This window comes from Pseudonaja textilis, chromosome 3 (genome assembly GCF_049901715.1).
Source record: "Pseudonaja textilis isolate UNSWEBS1 chromosome 3, rPseTex1.2, whole genome shotgun sequence".
Lineage (NCBI taxonomy): Eukaryota > Metazoa > Chordata > Lepidosauria > Squamata > Elapidae > Pseudonaja > Pseudonaja textilis.
Window position 1 is genome coordinate 47,440,669 of NC_141992.1, and position 18,656 is coordinate 47,459,324.

Here is an 18,656-nt window from a genome sequence, read left to right on the forward strand (position 1 = left end):
ATGTTAGGATGGTTACAGTTTAGCTCTTGACTATACAGTACCAGAAAACATCACTTTAATACTGGCAGAAAACATATAACCTGGACATCTCAGGTCCAGCTGCAGATGTCCAACAAGCGGTTAATATTGTACCAGGACCAGGCAAGACAAAAAAAACTGAGATCAGTGAATTAGGATGGTAGCAACTTTGAGAAGATCAAATGCAACTGTAATACTAGGATTGACAGAAAAGGGAGCCAAGGACAAAATACAACAGCATAGTATAGCCATTTAGTTCTAAAACTGTTTGCAAAGCAATTTGACACAATGGAGTACTACAAATTGTGATGCAATCAGACAAAGTTCAAAAAAGCACTTCAGTGCACTCAGAGAGAGTTGGGTCTAAACATTACACATTCCAGAATATACCATTTTAGGCTGCAAAAATCTGCTGCAAAAATCTGCTTTTTTAATATGCAACCCAAAGTTTTTTTAAAAAAAAATCAATGAAAACTTGCATACATTTAAGAATAAACTATGAATAATTTCTTTTTCTGATGCATGACTTTACTATAAACTAGGAGGTTTTGTTTATGGGAAACAATTACAGGATGTGACTTAAGCAACCCTTGCAACATTATTTTATGTTCAGAATTCTCTAATTCACACAGTGCAATTTGTAGATCAAAGTTTGAGACGTTACAATGAATCTGCTGTATTTCAAAAACATAAGTTACCCAACAGCACTTCAAAGAAAATAGCAGTTTTGGGAAGAGGAGAAGGGGTTAGGGCAATTAACCCTTTGAAAATTAAGAAGAAAAAAGGCTAAAAACAAGAGAGAGAAATTCCAATGTGTATAAAAACAGCTGAAAAGTTAACATGAAATAAAGACAGTTCTGACCTGTAAAAAGAAAAGAAAAAGAAACCACCAGCAGCAAGATGGAAGTAAGTTCAGAAGAGACCCATGGAATGCCAAACCACCCTAGGCTTCACAGCGTACCCTTGGTTCAAGAAACTTCAAACACAAAGCAGCAATCCATGCTCCCAATACAACTTCATTAGAAATGTACAAAACAGCACCTGTAAACGTTGATTTAAATAATAACTTAAAATCAAAAGAAAGTGACAAAAGGGCTAAAGGGATGCAGGATCTTTGTGATTTTTTCCCCTTTTTGGCTGATGCCAAAAGTTAGAATAAGTCAGAATAAAAGCACCACACAAACAAAAATATTAAGTGTTTTGGTTTATGCTTCTTGTCTAAGCAAGGTCTTTGGTAAATGGTTAAGCCAATTGCAAAGCATTCTATAGAGGACATCAGGGAGACATTTAAATATGGTCCCAAGAGAAAATGAGGTGTGGTGTGTTCTTAGTAAAAGGAGGATAGATATATATTTTCTCGAGCTGCTTCTGGAGTAAAGCTGGGACCCGAGATGGATAATAAAAGTGTTGAGGTATTCTTAGTGCCTGCAATCCTATATTGCCTGTCTTTGTGGTCCTTGAAGAGCAAGACACTTGTTGATGGTTCTCTAAAGAGGCTCAAATTGTACTTTGATTCACACCCCATAAACATGATCATCTCCAGTTTTCTGCAGCTTAGAGACTGTTCCTCTTGGTCCCCTTAAGTGTACAGCCCCATTCAAATCAGAGCAATTAGCTCATTTTATCTAAATAACAAACTTTACAATTTTGCTTGCCTGTTAGAAACAGTAAGAAACAAAGTAGGAGAAAATGCATGTTCGGTACAGCCCCCTACAAGAGGCTCCAGGAATCAAGTCCTGACAAGTTTTCTGAAGTAAGGATTGTGGAATTTCTTGCAATCATAATTCAGAAATGGAGAATATTTTTTTTTTCATTTTTGGTGTTCTTGATTTTACCTAGATTCAAAATCAGTTTGGATCATTTTGACATGCTATTTAGTAAATTAAGAACCTTAGAGAAGGGGAATTTTAGAAAGGAAGTATAATCTTGTTTGTTAGATGGACAATGCCAAGAATTAGATAAAACATTTTCAAATTTTACCAAGTCGAAGATTTGAAGTCAAGGCTTTGCAATGGAGACTGGCCAAGATCAGCCAGTTACCATTTCTTTCCCTTTTTTTAATGCTAGTATGACCCGCCATAACCCTATCCAGGAAATAGATCTATTTAAAAAACTGAGCAAATTAGAGATTACCCAGTGCTTTAGAGTTATTGGAAAGAATAACCCTCCATCTTTTTTAAGAGTTTGATTTGGGCTAAGAAATTTGACAACAATCATATACAGAAATTTGTGGCAGTTCAGGAATAATGCCCCTTTTTTGATAGGTAAAAAGGCTCAAGTGCTACTTGATTTATCATAATCTTGTGAGTTAAGAGCATTTTTTAAAAAAGACAGTCTCTTACCACAGTTGACCAGCTGCTGAAAAGGGCATTAAGAATGTACTGTATTTGAGACAAATGGAGCAATTCTGCATATAAGGAAAATGCAATATCCCTCTTCTCCCTCCCCCTCCTATGTCAAAAACACTTATGTTACATATTATCAACTGCCATGAGCTGCATAGTGTTTGGAGCAATGAAAAAGCATTATTTAACCATGAAAATCAGAAGAGTAGAAAGGAATCCTAAATTAATCAGAAATATGCTGACAAAGTATTCTTGAGCATCTTAGTTTGAGGAGGTCATTTAACACAACTATCAATGTTGAATGTGACTATTCAAACATAGCTGTGATGATTTATTTTCTTCATGGGCTACAGAGTATAGAAGAGGAACAGCTGTCATTTCAGAAAACATCAAATTGCCTGGATCAGCTTGTCTCCAAAATAATGGGAGGAACTCCAATATCCCAATTTGGCCTGAAAATAAATTTCAGAGATTTCCTGATGGGAAAGGGAAGCATTTGTTGATCTGTTGTAGAAAGGCTTCCTTAGAAACATTAGTGTCCATCTTCCTTGAGATATTGGATTCCTGATCATACAGAAAGCAAACCAGTTTCTCAATCAGCAACTGTCAAAGTCTCAGTAATCAAGGAGGAACATTTGGGTTGTCCTTTCATGGGGGCAATAGCAAAATAACCTTTGGAAACCTGATGTTTTCTGTCACATGAGATGCTCTTTAGATTTTAAAAAAAAATTCTGATGTGAGGCAGCAAACAATGAGTTGATAAAATCAAGTTTGGGTCAACACTATTCATCTGACACATTTAATTCTTGTTATTAGTTTTGAAGCATCTTTTTTCCCCACATTGGCTTACAGCTAAGAACTAATGAGTAGCACAAGAGTTGTAGGATAGGATATATTTCTACTAGAGAATGTCAGAGGAAACTCAGTGCTTATTTGTAGCTTTGTTCTGGTTGGTCAAAAAGGTGGAGAATTACTTATCTTACATTTATACAGGTATATTGCTTTGAATTCTGTTTGGTCAACCCAGTTTTGGTCTGTTCTCCACAGCCATAAATTTCAGTTTAATCCCCACCCCGCTCCTTTCCTATCCCAAGTGCTTGAGATTTTGGTGGCTTTGCCAAATCAGCTGTATTTACATCAGTTAAACCTTCCCATTGCTCACATAAACGATCAAGGAGTCATGCTTTCTGGATTCAGTATTTGCTGGAATGGAAAAAACACGATGGCAGATGATAGAAGCAAGCAAAAGATTCATCTTGCAGAAGTCTCTCCCTGATTCTGTCTCAAGCTGGGCCCCGTTATCTTGACTGCTGGCTGCCCATATACAGCATAGACTTCTGAAAGTTATTTAAAATTATGTGATGGCAGGGAATGGACATTCATTCCTGGATTTTGTGCAGAATAAAGCTTTGTGAGTTGAAGACTGGCTGTCAATCATGACTGGTGATAAAAGAATGCTTCTTGAATTTGGAAAGACGCAAACACAGGTTGGAAAAAAGAATAACCAAGTGGTTTTATGTGTGGCAGTAACCCCTTGCTATCCTATAATGTATTTAATAAAGTAAAGTCGGTTTTTCATTTTTTGCCCAGTCAGAAAATCAACATAAATTGCAACATTACGACCCTGGCAGAGGTCTTGCTTCCATTGCTATTCCAGTACTCTGAAGTGGTGTTAGTGGCAAGGATGTATGTGTGTGAGAAATGGAGACAGTGCATGTGTGAAAGTAAGAAAAAGTGAGAATAGATTCCTCCTAGTGCAAAGTTCTCAGTGGGATTACTGGCAAAACTAATGAAAATTTCCATGGGAAAATAAGGGACATTCACTGAAGCCTTTGGCTTTGATATTGCCCCTTAATGTACTGGATGCTTCCAAAATCTTGATTTGTGGAAACCAGGCAGATGGGTTGAAAATGACAAAACACAGAGCAGACAATACAAGACAGCTTCTTTTTTATCCCCATGAGATGGGGGTATGGGGAGGGGAGGCAGCAAAGAAGTCTTCGGACAGAAACAACCTACCATCCTCGTTTACCAGTTACAAAATTTAAAAAAAAATTAAGAAAAGGAAAAAGCTCAACTCCATTTTTTGTTTTTGTTTTCACATCCTCTCTGTGAATGTCTTTCAAGAGTCATCTGGATGTAAAAAGGGGGAAAAAGGTGTGTGCCTTCAGCAGTGGGTAGGCTCATGAAAAGCCTTTTGCTTTGTAGAAGTGCCTTAACTAAGTAATGCTGAAGGTCACCTTGAATAGGTGAGAGCCATTGCTTTGTCTCTGGGAAAAGATGGGCCCTATATGAAGATGAAGGACCCTTAAGACAAGTCTTCCACTGGCAGTTCCTCCTCTAGGTCTCTGTCATCGGGAATCGTCACATTCTGATTGGTAGTTGCCATGAGAGAAACAGGTCTGTTGTCATCTTCTGTCTCAGCTGGTTCTTCCTTCACATGCACTTGATGGCTGAAGAACAAAATTTTGGAGAACCAGGTAGAATTAGAAAAAATACAATAAGAGTCTACAAGAGATTGGCAAAAGAGTTTTCAGATGGAACTACACAATAGAGGATCAGATGTTGAACTGAGTATTTGCTTAGCTAGCAATAGCAATACTCTTCTGACTCTCATCCAGATCCTAAATACCCAGGTCTCTATATATTTTCAACGAAACAGAAATACTTGTAGCATTCAGTTCAGCTAAATCAACTATAGAGTACTTCATTGCAATTTTAATCTATGGTCTCCTAGCAGTCTTTTTAATGATTAAATTTTTGACATTAAGAAAAATATTCCTTTTCTCCATATTTGCTAAACATTGTAAACTAGACCTCTTTGTCAGTACAAGTAATCCAAATACATTTTTCAAGCTGCCTTTTGTTAGTAAGAATAAATATGGCAATATTCACTTGAGCTCTTAATAGTGTTGCTGACACATAAATAACAAACAAACCTACAGGTTGTAGGCTGAGGGACAGCTCTGTTGTGAAACTATATATAACTATTTTGAATTGCAAAGCTTATCTCAGTATTTCTAAGAACCTTGTATGAAAGTCCAGGGCCATGACTACTTATTGACAAAAATAAACAACTGATGAAATGGATCGTAATACATGAAAGCTCACATAATGAATGTCTTAGTCTTTACACTGTCTCTATACTTTTTCTTTTTGCTGTAAAAGACTAATATGACTATTTTTGGAAATCATTAACAATAGAAATTCTAGATCTATTTCCAGTTTGCATAAACTCTTGAAAAATCCTAAACTGATTCTCTACTAAACTGAAATAGCATTGTATTAGCACTTCCAAAAAACTTCATTTATTTTCATCAGTATAAAGCAATAATAATACTAATAATACTAATGTAACCCAACAGGACAGACACATATTTCAGATAATTAGGACTGCAGAAAAAACAATTACTACCAACCTGCCTTCAATCGAGGACCTGTATACTGCACGAGTCAAAAAGAGGGCTGTGAAAATATTTACAGACCCCTCACATCCCAGACATAAACTGTTTCAACTCCTTCCCTCAAAACAACACTATAGAGCACTGCACACCAGAACAACTAGACACAAGAACAGTTCTTTCCCTGAATGCCATCACTCTGCTAAACAAATAATTCCCTCAATACTGTCCAACTATTTATTAAGTCTGCAGTATTATTACTATTAATCTTCTCATCACTCCTTATCACCCATCCCCTCCCACTTGTGACTGTATGACTGTAACTTTGTCACTTGTATCCTTATGATTTATATTGACTATTTCCTAGTATGATTTGATTGCTTATTGTATCCTGTGAATATTATTAACTGTTGTACTTTAGGATTCTTGACTCTTGAGGAATGTATCTTTTCTTTTATGTATACTGAGAGCATTTGCACCAAACAAATTCCTTGTGTGTCCAATTACACTTGGCCAATAAAGAATTCTAATTCTAACACTACTACTATTACTACCACTGATGATGATGATGATAATAATAATAAAAACACATTTGTTTCTGGGCTTACTTGTACTGCTGTGGTGAAAGCCGGGGGCTATTGCTGCCATTGCTGTTGACTTGTTCTACAGTGCTGCTCACATCATCATGGCCTATGTGCAGCATGCCACTAGTTGAGCTTGTGTTGATCATGGTGGGACTATTCAGAAGAGGAAAGTTGCTCTCAGCCAGAGCTGCCTAAATATAAACAGCAACTGGTATAATTCACAAATTCTTAAAGAAATTAGATATGACATGTTTAGAAAACAACCCCAGATATTTATTTACTGAGAAAATGGTTAAACCATTATACTAACAGTACCTTTATTTTTCAGAAAAAGTGAATGATTTAGACAAATAAAAATTTATTACTTTATTGAGAATGTTTATTTTTTACCTTCTCATTCAGTAATATCAATTAGGATGCCTTATAAGAAAAAAATAGTTCAACATAATTAAAATATAATTAGAATAGAATAGAGCTGGAAGGGATTTTGGAGGTTTTCTAGTCCAACCCTGTTCAAGCAGGAGACCCTATACATTTCAGACAAGTGGCTGTCTGGTCTCTTCTTTAAACTTTCAGCGCTGAAGCACCCACAACTTCTGAAGGTAAGCTGTTCCACTGGTTAATTGTTCTCACTTTTTGGAAATTTCTCCTTAATTCTAGGTTGCTTCTCTCCTTGACTTGAAAGCCCCACCAGTTAACCTTTATGCTTTTATTCCTTTATGGTTTTATCCCTTTAAAAATATTGAAGCAAAAACCTTGGTCTGTTTCAAGTAGATGTCAGAAATATAAGCTTTCTACCAGGATGCGTGCTGATAACCTTTTTGGTCATTGGCTAAGATGATCTGAAGCTTAATTTAATGGGATTCATTGAATAGTTATATGTCACTCTTTCTCTAACAGAAAATATATCAAAAACAGGGGTCGGATTCTACCAGTTTGCACCTATTCTCTAGAACCGGTTGTTAGAAGAAATTATTGACCTAATCCTGTAAGGAAGGCAGGAAGGAAACATTCTGGTGTTGCTTACAGAAACTGCCTCTCCGTTAACCTTTATTACATTCTTGGCAGGACTAGACTTCCTGTCTCAGGAACTTCTCTGGAGTTATTTTCCCTCCTTTGCTGGTACCTTGGTTGTGTGGAGTGACCATTCAAAGTTACAATGGCACTGAAAAAAGTGACTTATGACCATTTTTCACACTTACGACTTTTGCAGAATCCCCACAAACATGAGAGTCCAGGCGAGGAGATGTGTGCCTCGATTTGAGTGATATTGAGTTGGCCACGCCCAGCCAATAACATGACCACCAAGCCATGTCCACCCAGTCTCATGACCACCAAGACATGCCCACCAACTAAACCACGCCCACAGAACCAGTTGTTAAAAATTTTTGAATCCCACCCCTGGTCTAAAACATCTACACAGCTAGTCCGTGTTGGGTCCCAATGCTATTTTTTATTCCAGTCTGTTATTCCCCATTAGAAGAGAAGGGTAGCAGAGCATTGACCAAAGCATTCAGTCCCAAGAGAGACTATCTATTCTGTCATTTGCTGTCATTGATTTATTCTCACCTTGTTAAAAGTTAGCACTTATATTGTGAAGCAGAACATTAAAAATTAGCAAACTTTGCAATGTAATGGAAACAGCAAGAAGGTGATATTGTAGTGCTAAGGATGGCCAAGTGGTGTGGGTTATCGTGATCTGGTTCCTCTGATTATCTTGAGGGAAAATGCTACATTGAATGTTCTGTACTGGAATCTAAACTGAATGTAATAATGATTTCAATGATGGTTGAAAGAGTTTTGAAGTTTTTCTACAATGCAGTACAAGATTCCAATAGAGCAGGAGTTTACTCTGATGGCTTGGAACAACCAACCCAATATTCTCCTAAGAAAGAGGACTTGCTGTAATGGAAACAACTGTGCTTCTCCACAAGTCTTACCTGGTAGCTGGCATTAAGTGCTCCATAACTAAGGCCAGAAATCATGTTTTTCACTAAAGTTGGACTCCTGTAAACAAAAGATGCAGCTTTTAACATTCCTATTCAAAAACAAGAGTAAAATAACAGATGCCATGGAAAGAACATATTGTTCATCTCCCTCATTATTTAGCCCTTCCCAATTCCCATAATTTACAACCCCCATAATACAAAACCAGCATTTTAAGGAGTATTGGGATATTCCTAGCCTAGCTTCATAATGCAGTTATTTACTCTCAATATATTCTAAGTCCTACTACAGTATGTCTTGTTTTATTTTACAAGTTGCAAGACCATTCAGGAAGGAGTCCTGGAAAGAAGGGGGATAAGCAGGTGAAGGTAATTTCTCCCTACTCCTTACAACATAGACATTATCATTATGGAACAATTCTGGACATTTTTATTACTTTTTAAAAATACTATTCATCCTGGGTTATGGTTGATGTTTCTCATCTATTTGTACATCTAAGGATATCTCATACTACTGGATATACAACCTTGGTGGCAGAAGGCAGATAACAGTTATGTAGGCTTGCAGTCTTTCACAGAATGTTAGCATGTTTTTAGCATGTACACACACATACACAAAGATACATATGAAATATAGTGAATGGTAGTAATGTAAATTGGTGTAGATTTAAAATATAAAAACATTAATCATATAATACCATATTTTTCACTGTATAAGATGCACTCCCCCTCCCCCAAAAAGTGGGTGGAAATATCTTTTTTTCTTTTTTCTTTATTTATATAACCTTTATTAAAAAATTAAAACATTAAAATACAAAATACAAATATTTAAAATGAAAGTGTTGTGTATATTACAATCCATTTTGACAGTGCTTACATTTCAATTGTTATTCCAGTGCGTATTTTATACTCCTGATTGTTCTTATTTATATATCTCTATCCTTCTAAATTATACATTCCTTATTTATTTAATTGCTTGTTTCTATTATTTATTCAATGATACCAATTTTCCCAAGCTGTATAATAATCTGAGTCTTCCTTCTCTTTTAATTCCAATGTAAGTTTGTTCATTTCTGCACAATCAAAAATCTTTTGGATAATTAAGCAATCTGTTGGCACAGAATCTCTTTCCAACATTGTGTGAATGCTCATCTCGCTGTTGTTATTATATACAGGATTAGATATTTTATCTCTTTCATATAATTCCCTTTGATAATTCGCAGGAGAAATATTTCTGCTTTAAATTCTATTTGGACTTTCATAATTTCCTTTAATCATTTTCGTATTTTGGTCCAATATTTCTTCATTTTTGGACATAACCACCATACGTGAAAGAAGGTATCCTGCAACTGCTTACATTTCCAACAATTTGGGCTTAAATTAGGATACATTTTAACCAATCTTGAAGGGACTAGATACCACCGGTAGCACATTTTATATTGATTTTATGCCACTGATTTTGTTATCATATAATTTTTTTCCAGATCTTTTCCCAGTCCTCCAGTTCTATATTATGTCCCAAATTCCTGGCCCATGCTATCATTGGTCCTTTCACTATTTCTTCTGTCAAATCATATTCTAATAAATAGTTGTATATCATTGACATCAATTTTTCCTCTGTACCTACTATTTATCTAGTTGATTTGGTTCTACCTCAATTCCGAATTCCTCTTAGTCTTTTTTATAATTTGATTTTAATTGCAGGTATGGCCACCAGTCTATATTTAGTCCTAGATCTCTTAATTCCTGGTTGGTCTTTAATGCTCCTTGGGGATCCAAAATTTCATAATATCTGGCCATTCATCCTAGATCTAATGTATTGGGTGTATCATTGCTTCCACAGTGGATACCCATCCAGAGATTTTTAAGTAATGGTTTATTTTTGATTTCTTCCCATATTTGTATTAGTGAGTCCCTTAGCATATGTCTGTGGAAATATGTATGGACCTTACCTCTGTGACTCCACATGAAGACATGCCAGTGGGTAGAAATATCTGTGCGTCTTATACAGCGAATGTTGCTGAAGCCCCGCCTACCCGCTGTTCCCGTTCTTTGGCCTCTGCTTCCCAGCAATTTACCTCCTTGCACCAAACAGCAAACAGTCTGGTCAGCTTCAGCACAACCTGATTTAGCATAAGCAGCTGATTGTCAGTTGGATCTGCCTTCCGACAACCAGCTCTTTCAGGCTGTAGGGATTGCCATCACCTATGCCACCTCTATGCCCCCCATTTTTGGCCTCCACATCCCGTTTCAGCTTCCGTGCATCCTTTTTGGCCTGTTCCAATCTCTGCTGCCTGGAACAGGCTGAAAATGGGACGTGCAGAGGCCAAAAACAGGGCATGCAGAGGCCAAAAATGGGATGTAGAGGCCAAAAATGGGGTACGTGGAGGCAGCAATAGCTGATGGTGATCCCTGCAGCCTGAAACAGCTGATTTTTGGGAGGCAGATCCAACCGACAATCAGCTGCTTGTGCTAAATCAGGCTGTGCTGAAGCTGACCATGCTGTTTGCTGGGAGACAGAGGCTGATTTTTTTTTTCTTATTTTCTTTCCCCAAAGCTAGGTGCGTTTCACACTTCGGAGCGTCTTTTTTTTTAAAAAAACAACAGTTTTATTAATTTTAACAAGAAACAAAAACACATAAAACATAAAAACATCATCCTTTCCTTCATGAGTTTACAGACAGTGTGTCGGTTGGTCTTATAATCCAAAAAATATGGTAAGTAGAAAGCTACCATTGAAAGATAAACGTTACTTTGTTTCTGAATCTTAGATAATTTTTCTTAATTTTTTTAATTAGAGATTTTCAAAGTGATTTAACTATAAAATTAAAATATTTCTCTTATATATATTATTTATATTAGCTCAGTTTTTATGTATAAATATTCCTTTAAACACAGATAATGGCAAAACAAAAAATGGTTTATCATTAGTTAACAACATTTTGTCCACAAAAATGGGAAGTTATAGCACTATTAGAATGTACGAGTGGTTCTTTCTTATTTATGGAATACCATTAACACCTTTCAGTTACTATCTGGTATCTGGACTTTGTATCTGTTCATTCTGCTGAAATGCTTCTATGTATTTTTACCAATGCTACTACATGCTGAGGCGATGTTTGCAGCACAATTCTATATATTCAAGAAGATAAGTATACAATTCTTTTGATCATGTAAACTTACCGAGATTAATAGTATGGTTATACCACTAACATTGGTATCAATGCACATTGAATGTACCAGATACACTCTCTTTTCTCATTTCCACCCTGTCTTCTTTTGTCTTTTTTAATTGACTAAACTCCTCTTCTTTGATACTTGTATAAGGTATCTTTATGCAATTCCTGAGGGAACTGTCATAAACTGAGGCAAGGCAATTTCTAAAACATTTAGTGACAAGGGTCTGATGTTGATAGGGGATATTTACATTGCGCACATCTATATACACATGGAGTATGAAAGACAGCCAAATGATTATAAAATCATTGAATAGTATGCTGTTCACTCAAACAAGCTGACATATCAACATGAGCATTAGTTATTAAAGCAAAAGTTAAAATATAGTTCTAAAAAAGCCTAAATGAAGACCCCCAAGAATGTAATAACCTTACAAAGTCTCTCAGTTACCTCTTTTCCCTTGGCCATTTGATGGGAATTATATTGGGGTTAAATACTCATTTCCAAAATATATAACTAGCTTATGTATATACAGCTTATAATATATCAGTGGTAGCCATAAGCCTAGATATTTTTTAGAAGCATTCATGAAGGCTATGAATGACTAATAGTTGTGACAGATATATATTGGTGTTAGATCCAATGCTCCTATTCCAGAGTTCCTATGCACTTCCCACTGGCATGTAGTCTGGAGTTTGCATGCTCCCAACTATTCTCATATCTCAGCATTTGGCATCATTGCCTTATGCTCAGAAACTAAGCAGGGTAATATACAAATCTGAAATCTCCAGAAAATAACAGGAGTATAGACCAGTTTTAGGACTAAATGCCAGAAAACAATATAGCAAACCACTTGTGTTTTGTGTGTTGCATTTATTTAGCCACCAAGTGTTATAATACTCAAGACTACCTTTACTTTTTCAAAATAGTTCTCAGATTGAACCACAACACTACCGACAAGCAATCAGACATACCCGGTCATCTTTGGTGGCCTTCTCTTTTGGTATTCATGTTCATCTACTGTCCACACTGCTCCCTTGACATTTTCCACTCGCACAAAGCACTTATGCAGGCTCAGGTTGTGGCGCACAGCATTCTACAAGCAGGGTAGAAAGAAAAACAGAATATTACCAAAATAGATGAAGATCTTCCATTTAACAGTTCCTCTCCAATAAAATTTTGCAATCAATTTTTCTGTTAACCAAACATAGCCTCCTACAGAGCTGTCATCAGCAAAATGATATCTATATTCTTAACAACTCTTTATAACATGTTCTAAGGAAGGACTGGTTTCAGTTTATCTTATGCTGAAAACAACATATAGTAATTATTGTAGCAGATGGGGTTTTGTTGAATTCTCTCTATTCAATTGTCCTATAATATTTGCTCCTTTATACCTCTTGATCTGTATAAAATCTTTGCTCCTAAACATTAACAGTCTGAGTTAACACATGTCATAACACAGACATGGACTATCTTGAAGAAATTCAATAGTTATGAGATCTGAGCTTCAGGAAATAGAATGTCAGCAACAGGAAAAAAAATATGACCACTTGTTCCACGAGACATCGCTGTAATGAGATTAAGTGCCCACAGTCACTTGAAAAAGACTATTACTTAGAGATACGAAAGGAAGGGATTACTGAATGACAAATTCAATCCAGTTTCCCTGAAAGGCAGTGGACTTCATCAAACCACTCTTTCTTAAATTCTAAAACATCTAGTAATAAAATTTCCATACAACAACCAGGTGTTGCAATCTAATTTTTAATGGATTTTTTTTATTATTGTTATTGCTTTTCTTTCCTTATCAATCAACAATAGTCACTGGGTTTCCACAAACCACCCTACATATTTCCTCACTACTGGCTAAATTAGGGGAAAAAGAGGGAGAGGAAAAGTAAGCTCAGATATTGCAATGAATTTCTATTGTCATCTTCTTTCTGAAACCCTGATTCTCCCTCCTTTTTCACAGCACGTCCCTCCTCTTTATTCTCCCATCTTTACATTTCTAAATGTAAAAATAAAGAAAATGCACGTACACAGGCAGTGTTGCCCTGAGAGCTACTAGCTCCTTCTCTCCCCCTCCTGCCGCTCCCTGCCATTTGCTACTGCCCCTATTTCATTACCAATTTTAATTTGCCTCTAATTAAATCCTGTGTATTTTTCCGACTCACTTGCTAATCCATGAGGGAGGCAGGAGGCTGGAGTGGAATCTCTCCAAGCTATAATTACAAAGGGCCTAATCACGTTGGGGCTCTGCCTTTGAATAAATTTCCTTGCATTAAGGTTCTCAGATTCTCTGCCTTGCAAATGAGAATGACCCCAATTTCAGGATGTTGGCCTCAGAGGGTTTTTTTTTTTTATTTCGAGCCCTGATTCGTGATGAGAGACTAATTCGTTAGGCTAAAACATTAACAGCAATTTAAAAGGTCGAATGGGGGCCGTATAAACAAAAGAGCTGGCCAAGACAACAAGGCAAAAGCGAGAGATGGGAAACAATCTCCCCACCTTAGAAATGTTACAGTTCTTGGAAACTCAATGAATTAGACTTTTTCTTCCAATTTTGGATACTGTTTATTTTTCAAGATCCTCTCTCCACTTAGTTATCCAATTGTAATTATGCAGTTGTTCCTCCTCAATGCCTCTGTTCCCCAAATTTAGAAAGGAAGGCCTTTTTTATTTTTGTTATAAAGGGCATTTTTGTCATAAATGTCTGTAACCACATTAGGTTAGATATTGCTGACACATCACTTGACTAGCAAAGGAATTTAGCAGTAGAGAAAACTTCTTTCTTGGGGCTGAAAAAGACCACACCAACTGACAGGAAGGGTAAGAGTGAGTTCTCATACTGGCATGCCTATGACAAATTTTTGTTTATATTTATATGAGATTATAGAAATAATGTAGACAAAGGTTAGCCATAGAGTAAGAGTATGATGTATTTTTAATTCATCTATATATCAAAGAAAATCAGAAATCATTTTAGTTTTTTTCCCTTTGCACTTCTTTTTTTCTTTTTCTTAAAGCTTTTTTCTTGTCTGTTTATCTTTTTAATTTTCTGTTTCTGTTTTTTAAAAAAATATTTTTAAAAAAGAAAGAAAGAAAAAGCTTTCACTTGACTTTGCTTTTCTATTCCTTGGACCAGGTGACCCAAATTTCAGACAGCTAAAGAATTTGTCAATAGCCTTCAATCATCACCACTAAACACTTCAAAATTATGGGGACTCCATGTTTCCTTGGGGCAGCTGTGCAGAACTTCGCAATAGCTTCAGGGAATCTGCATGGTATCATTGGTTTGAAAATAGTAAAACAAGTTGCAACCTAATAAAATGCTTTCCCTAATTGCTTTGCAAACCCAGTAGTATTTGTTCTCCTGTTTTCAATGACAATTAAACTCTTCACTTTCTGTGGCATTGATGGTGCATGGCTGTAGCGTGAAGTTCAGATAAATTCTAAATACTGTTTGGTTGATTATCTGTAACCAGAAGAGTCTCACTGAAGATTACCTGCAATATATATCTCACAAACAGTGGAGTGGGGTGTATATATGTGTAAGAAAGCAAGAAATGAGCTGAAGAGGGCAGGAAAATAAGAATGAAAATTATAAAACTTAGAATTCCATTTCAGATAAGGATTGAATCTATATCTACACAACACCAACACTGAAATCAAAGATGTTAGGCTTTCTCTGTAAAAATGCTCTTGCCTTATTTGATATCTGGTTGAAATACACAGTTGGGAAACAAAATAATCCACTTTATCCTATGGCTCACAAGAATGATAATGCATTTGGAAATATACCTCCCATGTGTTCTCCTCAAGGTAAGGTTTCATTTTCTTGTTGGGACATTACCTTGTGCACATTTGTTTCCCAGCTAGACAACTGACCAAATACTATGATTTAAAAGTGAATCTTGTTCTTCTGTTAATCAGAGATCCAGATCGAAACCTAGATTGGATTTAGCATCAGTGTGCTATTTTATTGCTTTCGCTCACCTCCTGTAAATAGAAGTCTGACATTATCTTATTTTGTATACCTAGTAAGAAATGTAATAGTAACATAATGAGTGTGATTTATTATTGGTCCCCTTTTGTTCTATGCTATTCTCACATCTTTCTGGAATTTTTTTTTACAAGAATGTCCCATTCAAATTTAGAAGCATAATTTTGTATCAAAATGCCAATCTGATGGCTGACACAATTTGGCTTCTAAAGGACCCTCAATTTTTTAGTTTTTTGGAACTTACCATTTTTATCCCTTTTTATCTTCCCACCAGTGGGTGGTAGCAGGGTTCTGTCAAGCATATCTTGTGGTTTGATTTTTTGTTTTTTGCTTCTTCTTTTTTTGCCTCAATTCTGTGACTCCCTGCTCTAGGGAGGCCATCTTGCCTGATTTTATGCAGCTTTTGTATTTTTACAGAGTATTTGTCTAATATCAGCCTTGGCTGCTCTGTTTGTTTCTTATCTTTGCCTTTTCTAATGATGTTTGCTTTATGCCTCTGGCCCAGCCGGTCTCTCCAGCTCAAATCCCAGCCATTTAGTATCTCCCGCAGCTCCTTACCATGTGTGCTGCTGTTGTCATATCATTGAAAGCCTCCTCACACCTGTCTCTTTATAGGCACTGGGCACTTTACCTCTTGGCACCTGTTTACTTTGCATTTGCCCAGCTTCTATGAAAAGAATACTTCAAAGTGCTGTAGAAGGATATCTAAATGTTATCATCATTAAAACATTGAAACACTTTCTTTGTGTCACACAAAATATATACTTGCAGAAAAAAAGCATGTCCTGGTGTTAAAATCTCCATTCTACCTATAATCCCTTTGAAAGAAAAGAAAAAAGACACTTTGCTTTATTTCTTCCAATGAAAAAGAAAAGCATATCTAGAACTTCCTGTGATAACTAAACAGCCATGTTGGAAGACAACTCACAAAAATAATTTAAAAGGTGTTTTTCACAAGCAGGGGCTTTTAAGTATCGTTCTTCAATTTGCAATAACATTTTTTTCTGATATAAGTAGGATGGCTTATATGTTTGTATCAATAGAGAACACAAAGATGTTCACCCCACTTCCTGCAAAGGTATAAACACAAACATTTGGATGTCCTTTTTCTATCCTCACCTCACTAGTTCTAAACGGAAGTCTGACTGACATTTTTCCAGCACTCCTTTCTCACCCTATTTTCTCCAAAGGAGCTCCACTTGCAACATACACAGTATATGATCCGTTTAGTAGACCAGTTTGTACTTGTAGTTTTTGAACCAAACCATTAGAGGGAGTCAATGATTGGTCAATGATTAGACCAGTATGTTTCAACTTTCAGTTCACAGATACCTGTTCTGATTAACAGTGTGGTTTTTGCTTCAAAGTAAGGAATGAAAATAAAAGTGTCATCTAACCAGATCTTGACTCAGATCTGTCCCTATCATGAAAAACAAATATCCCAACAGTGCTTGCTAAAATGGTGATGTACTTGACCTAAGTACAACAGTCTATAGCCAATTTTTGCATGTCTACACCCAAAGAATAACAGCAGTAGCATTCATCATATTAGTACATATTATGCATTAATTATTTTTGGTATGAATTTTAAAACTTACAAAACATAATTTCCTTGTCAGAACATGGGTGAAACTTAAATCTGTAGGTGGTATGGGTCTTCCTCCAAGCTCAGACCCTCTACTAGAAGCCTGAGAGTTTGAAAATTCAGCACAGTACCTTAGTTGTTCCTAATATTACACCCTTCTGGACAGGAAGATCTGATGTTTTTCCTGGAATCTGTTGAAGCCACTTAGAAGTCACAGTCCTGAATGCTTCTACCACCTCTGAGACCACTTTGGCTTTTATTTTCCACATCCTCTCTAATTCCTCCTTCTTCAGATTTTCATACTTTCTGATGTTGCTGTCACTTGATACATCACCTCTGCTGTTTTCACATCACAACTCTGTGTGTTTGTGTGTGAGCACGCACGCGTGTGCGTGTGACAACTCCCTCTCAACAACAACCTATGCACAGGCATTCACTTTTTAAAAATTATTTACCTGAGATGCAAGTAATACATATTAAAATTCATCTCTACAAAAATGAAGAAAATATTTTAGTCAGGGAATGAAATGAATGTATTACAGTTTTTTATGTTCCTTGTTGGGGTGAGGAGAAGTTGTTTAAGAAAAACTAGTTTAAAAAAATTAGAAAATGGCAGTTTAGGATAATGGAATTTAACAGCAGTTCCCTTTCCTTGACATCATCATCTGTCTTCCAAACAAAGGGATAACATGTCACTATCAAATCAGCTAACTTGGAAGGAAGATGCAAAGCTGTACCACATTTTCCTCATAAAATGCAACACACCTCATTTTCAGGTGGGATTCAAATTTATTAATATAGAATCACCTATTTCCTCATTAGTAACAGAATGATTTGTAATCTGGGTGGGAAGTTCATTGATTGATTTGTACTTTTAACTTCTATGAATGATTAGCAATAAGAACACATAAAGCTAATTAAGAATAGTTAGTAGCCACTTATACAAAAAAAATAGATAGACCGAAGAAACGGAAACTATGAACAAAGGAAAATACATCACACAGAAACACTAAGCATTTCATCAGAAAAAGTTGATAGCCAAGTGTGAGTCAGATACTGAAAGACAAAAAATACACGAATTTGTTTGTGCTAAAATTAACAAATTGAGGCTTTCCTCTTCAAACATTCCTGAAATGGGAACCAATACCCATACACTCAAAACAGGCCAAATATATGATCCATTCAAAGTCTGCATCTCTATCACCAGCCTTGCTTCTAATTTTCATATCTGTGGCCCTACCCTTTCCTGTTTGTATCTCTACTATGCTCTTTACTCATAGGTTACATATGGTCCCTAACCTTCATTTTTGGGGCCTCATAATTAGGTTGCACTGGAAAATTTCACAATAAAACTTTTAAGTGGCATGAACTTTACTAGTTTTGTGATTAAATGAAGATGAAAGTAGATGCTATAATCATTGTGACCCTTAAGAACCCACCAAAATTTCCATCCTCAAAAAATGGACAAAGGACATTGTGCAAATTTCTTCTTTGGAACATAGAATCTCATATATATATATGCCTTTGTAAATATGTGGGGGTAGGGAATCCCCGTTTATATGTGTTTTAGCATTTATCATCCTTAAGTGATTCT

At 36.1% G+C, this 18,656-nt stretch overlaps 1 protein-coding gene across 13 annotated transcripts in view; it reads right to left on the minus strand.

The window, feature by feature from the left end:
• Window positions 1-479: 479 nt before the first annotated feature.
• Window positions 480-18,656, minus strand: part of FOXP4 (forkhead box P4) — a 166,773-nt gene continuing 148,596 nt past the window's right edge. For all 13 annotated transcript variants that reach the window (XM_026719940.2, XM_026719942.2, XM_026719945.2 and 10 more), the window contains 4 exons: window positions 12,446-12,567; window positions 8,289-8,355; window positions 6,373-6,539; window positions 480-4,816 (listed from right to left, as the gene is read on the minus strand). In XM_026719940.2, coding sequence (XP_026575725.1) covers window positions 4,672-4,816; window positions 6,373-6,539; window positions 8,289-8,355; window positions 12,446-12,567 — 501 coding nt within the window. In that variant the 3' untranslated portion in view covers window positions 480-4,671. The remainder of the gene's footprint in view (window positions 4,817-6,372; window positions 6,540-8,288; window positions 8,356-12,445; window positions 12,568-18,656) is intronic.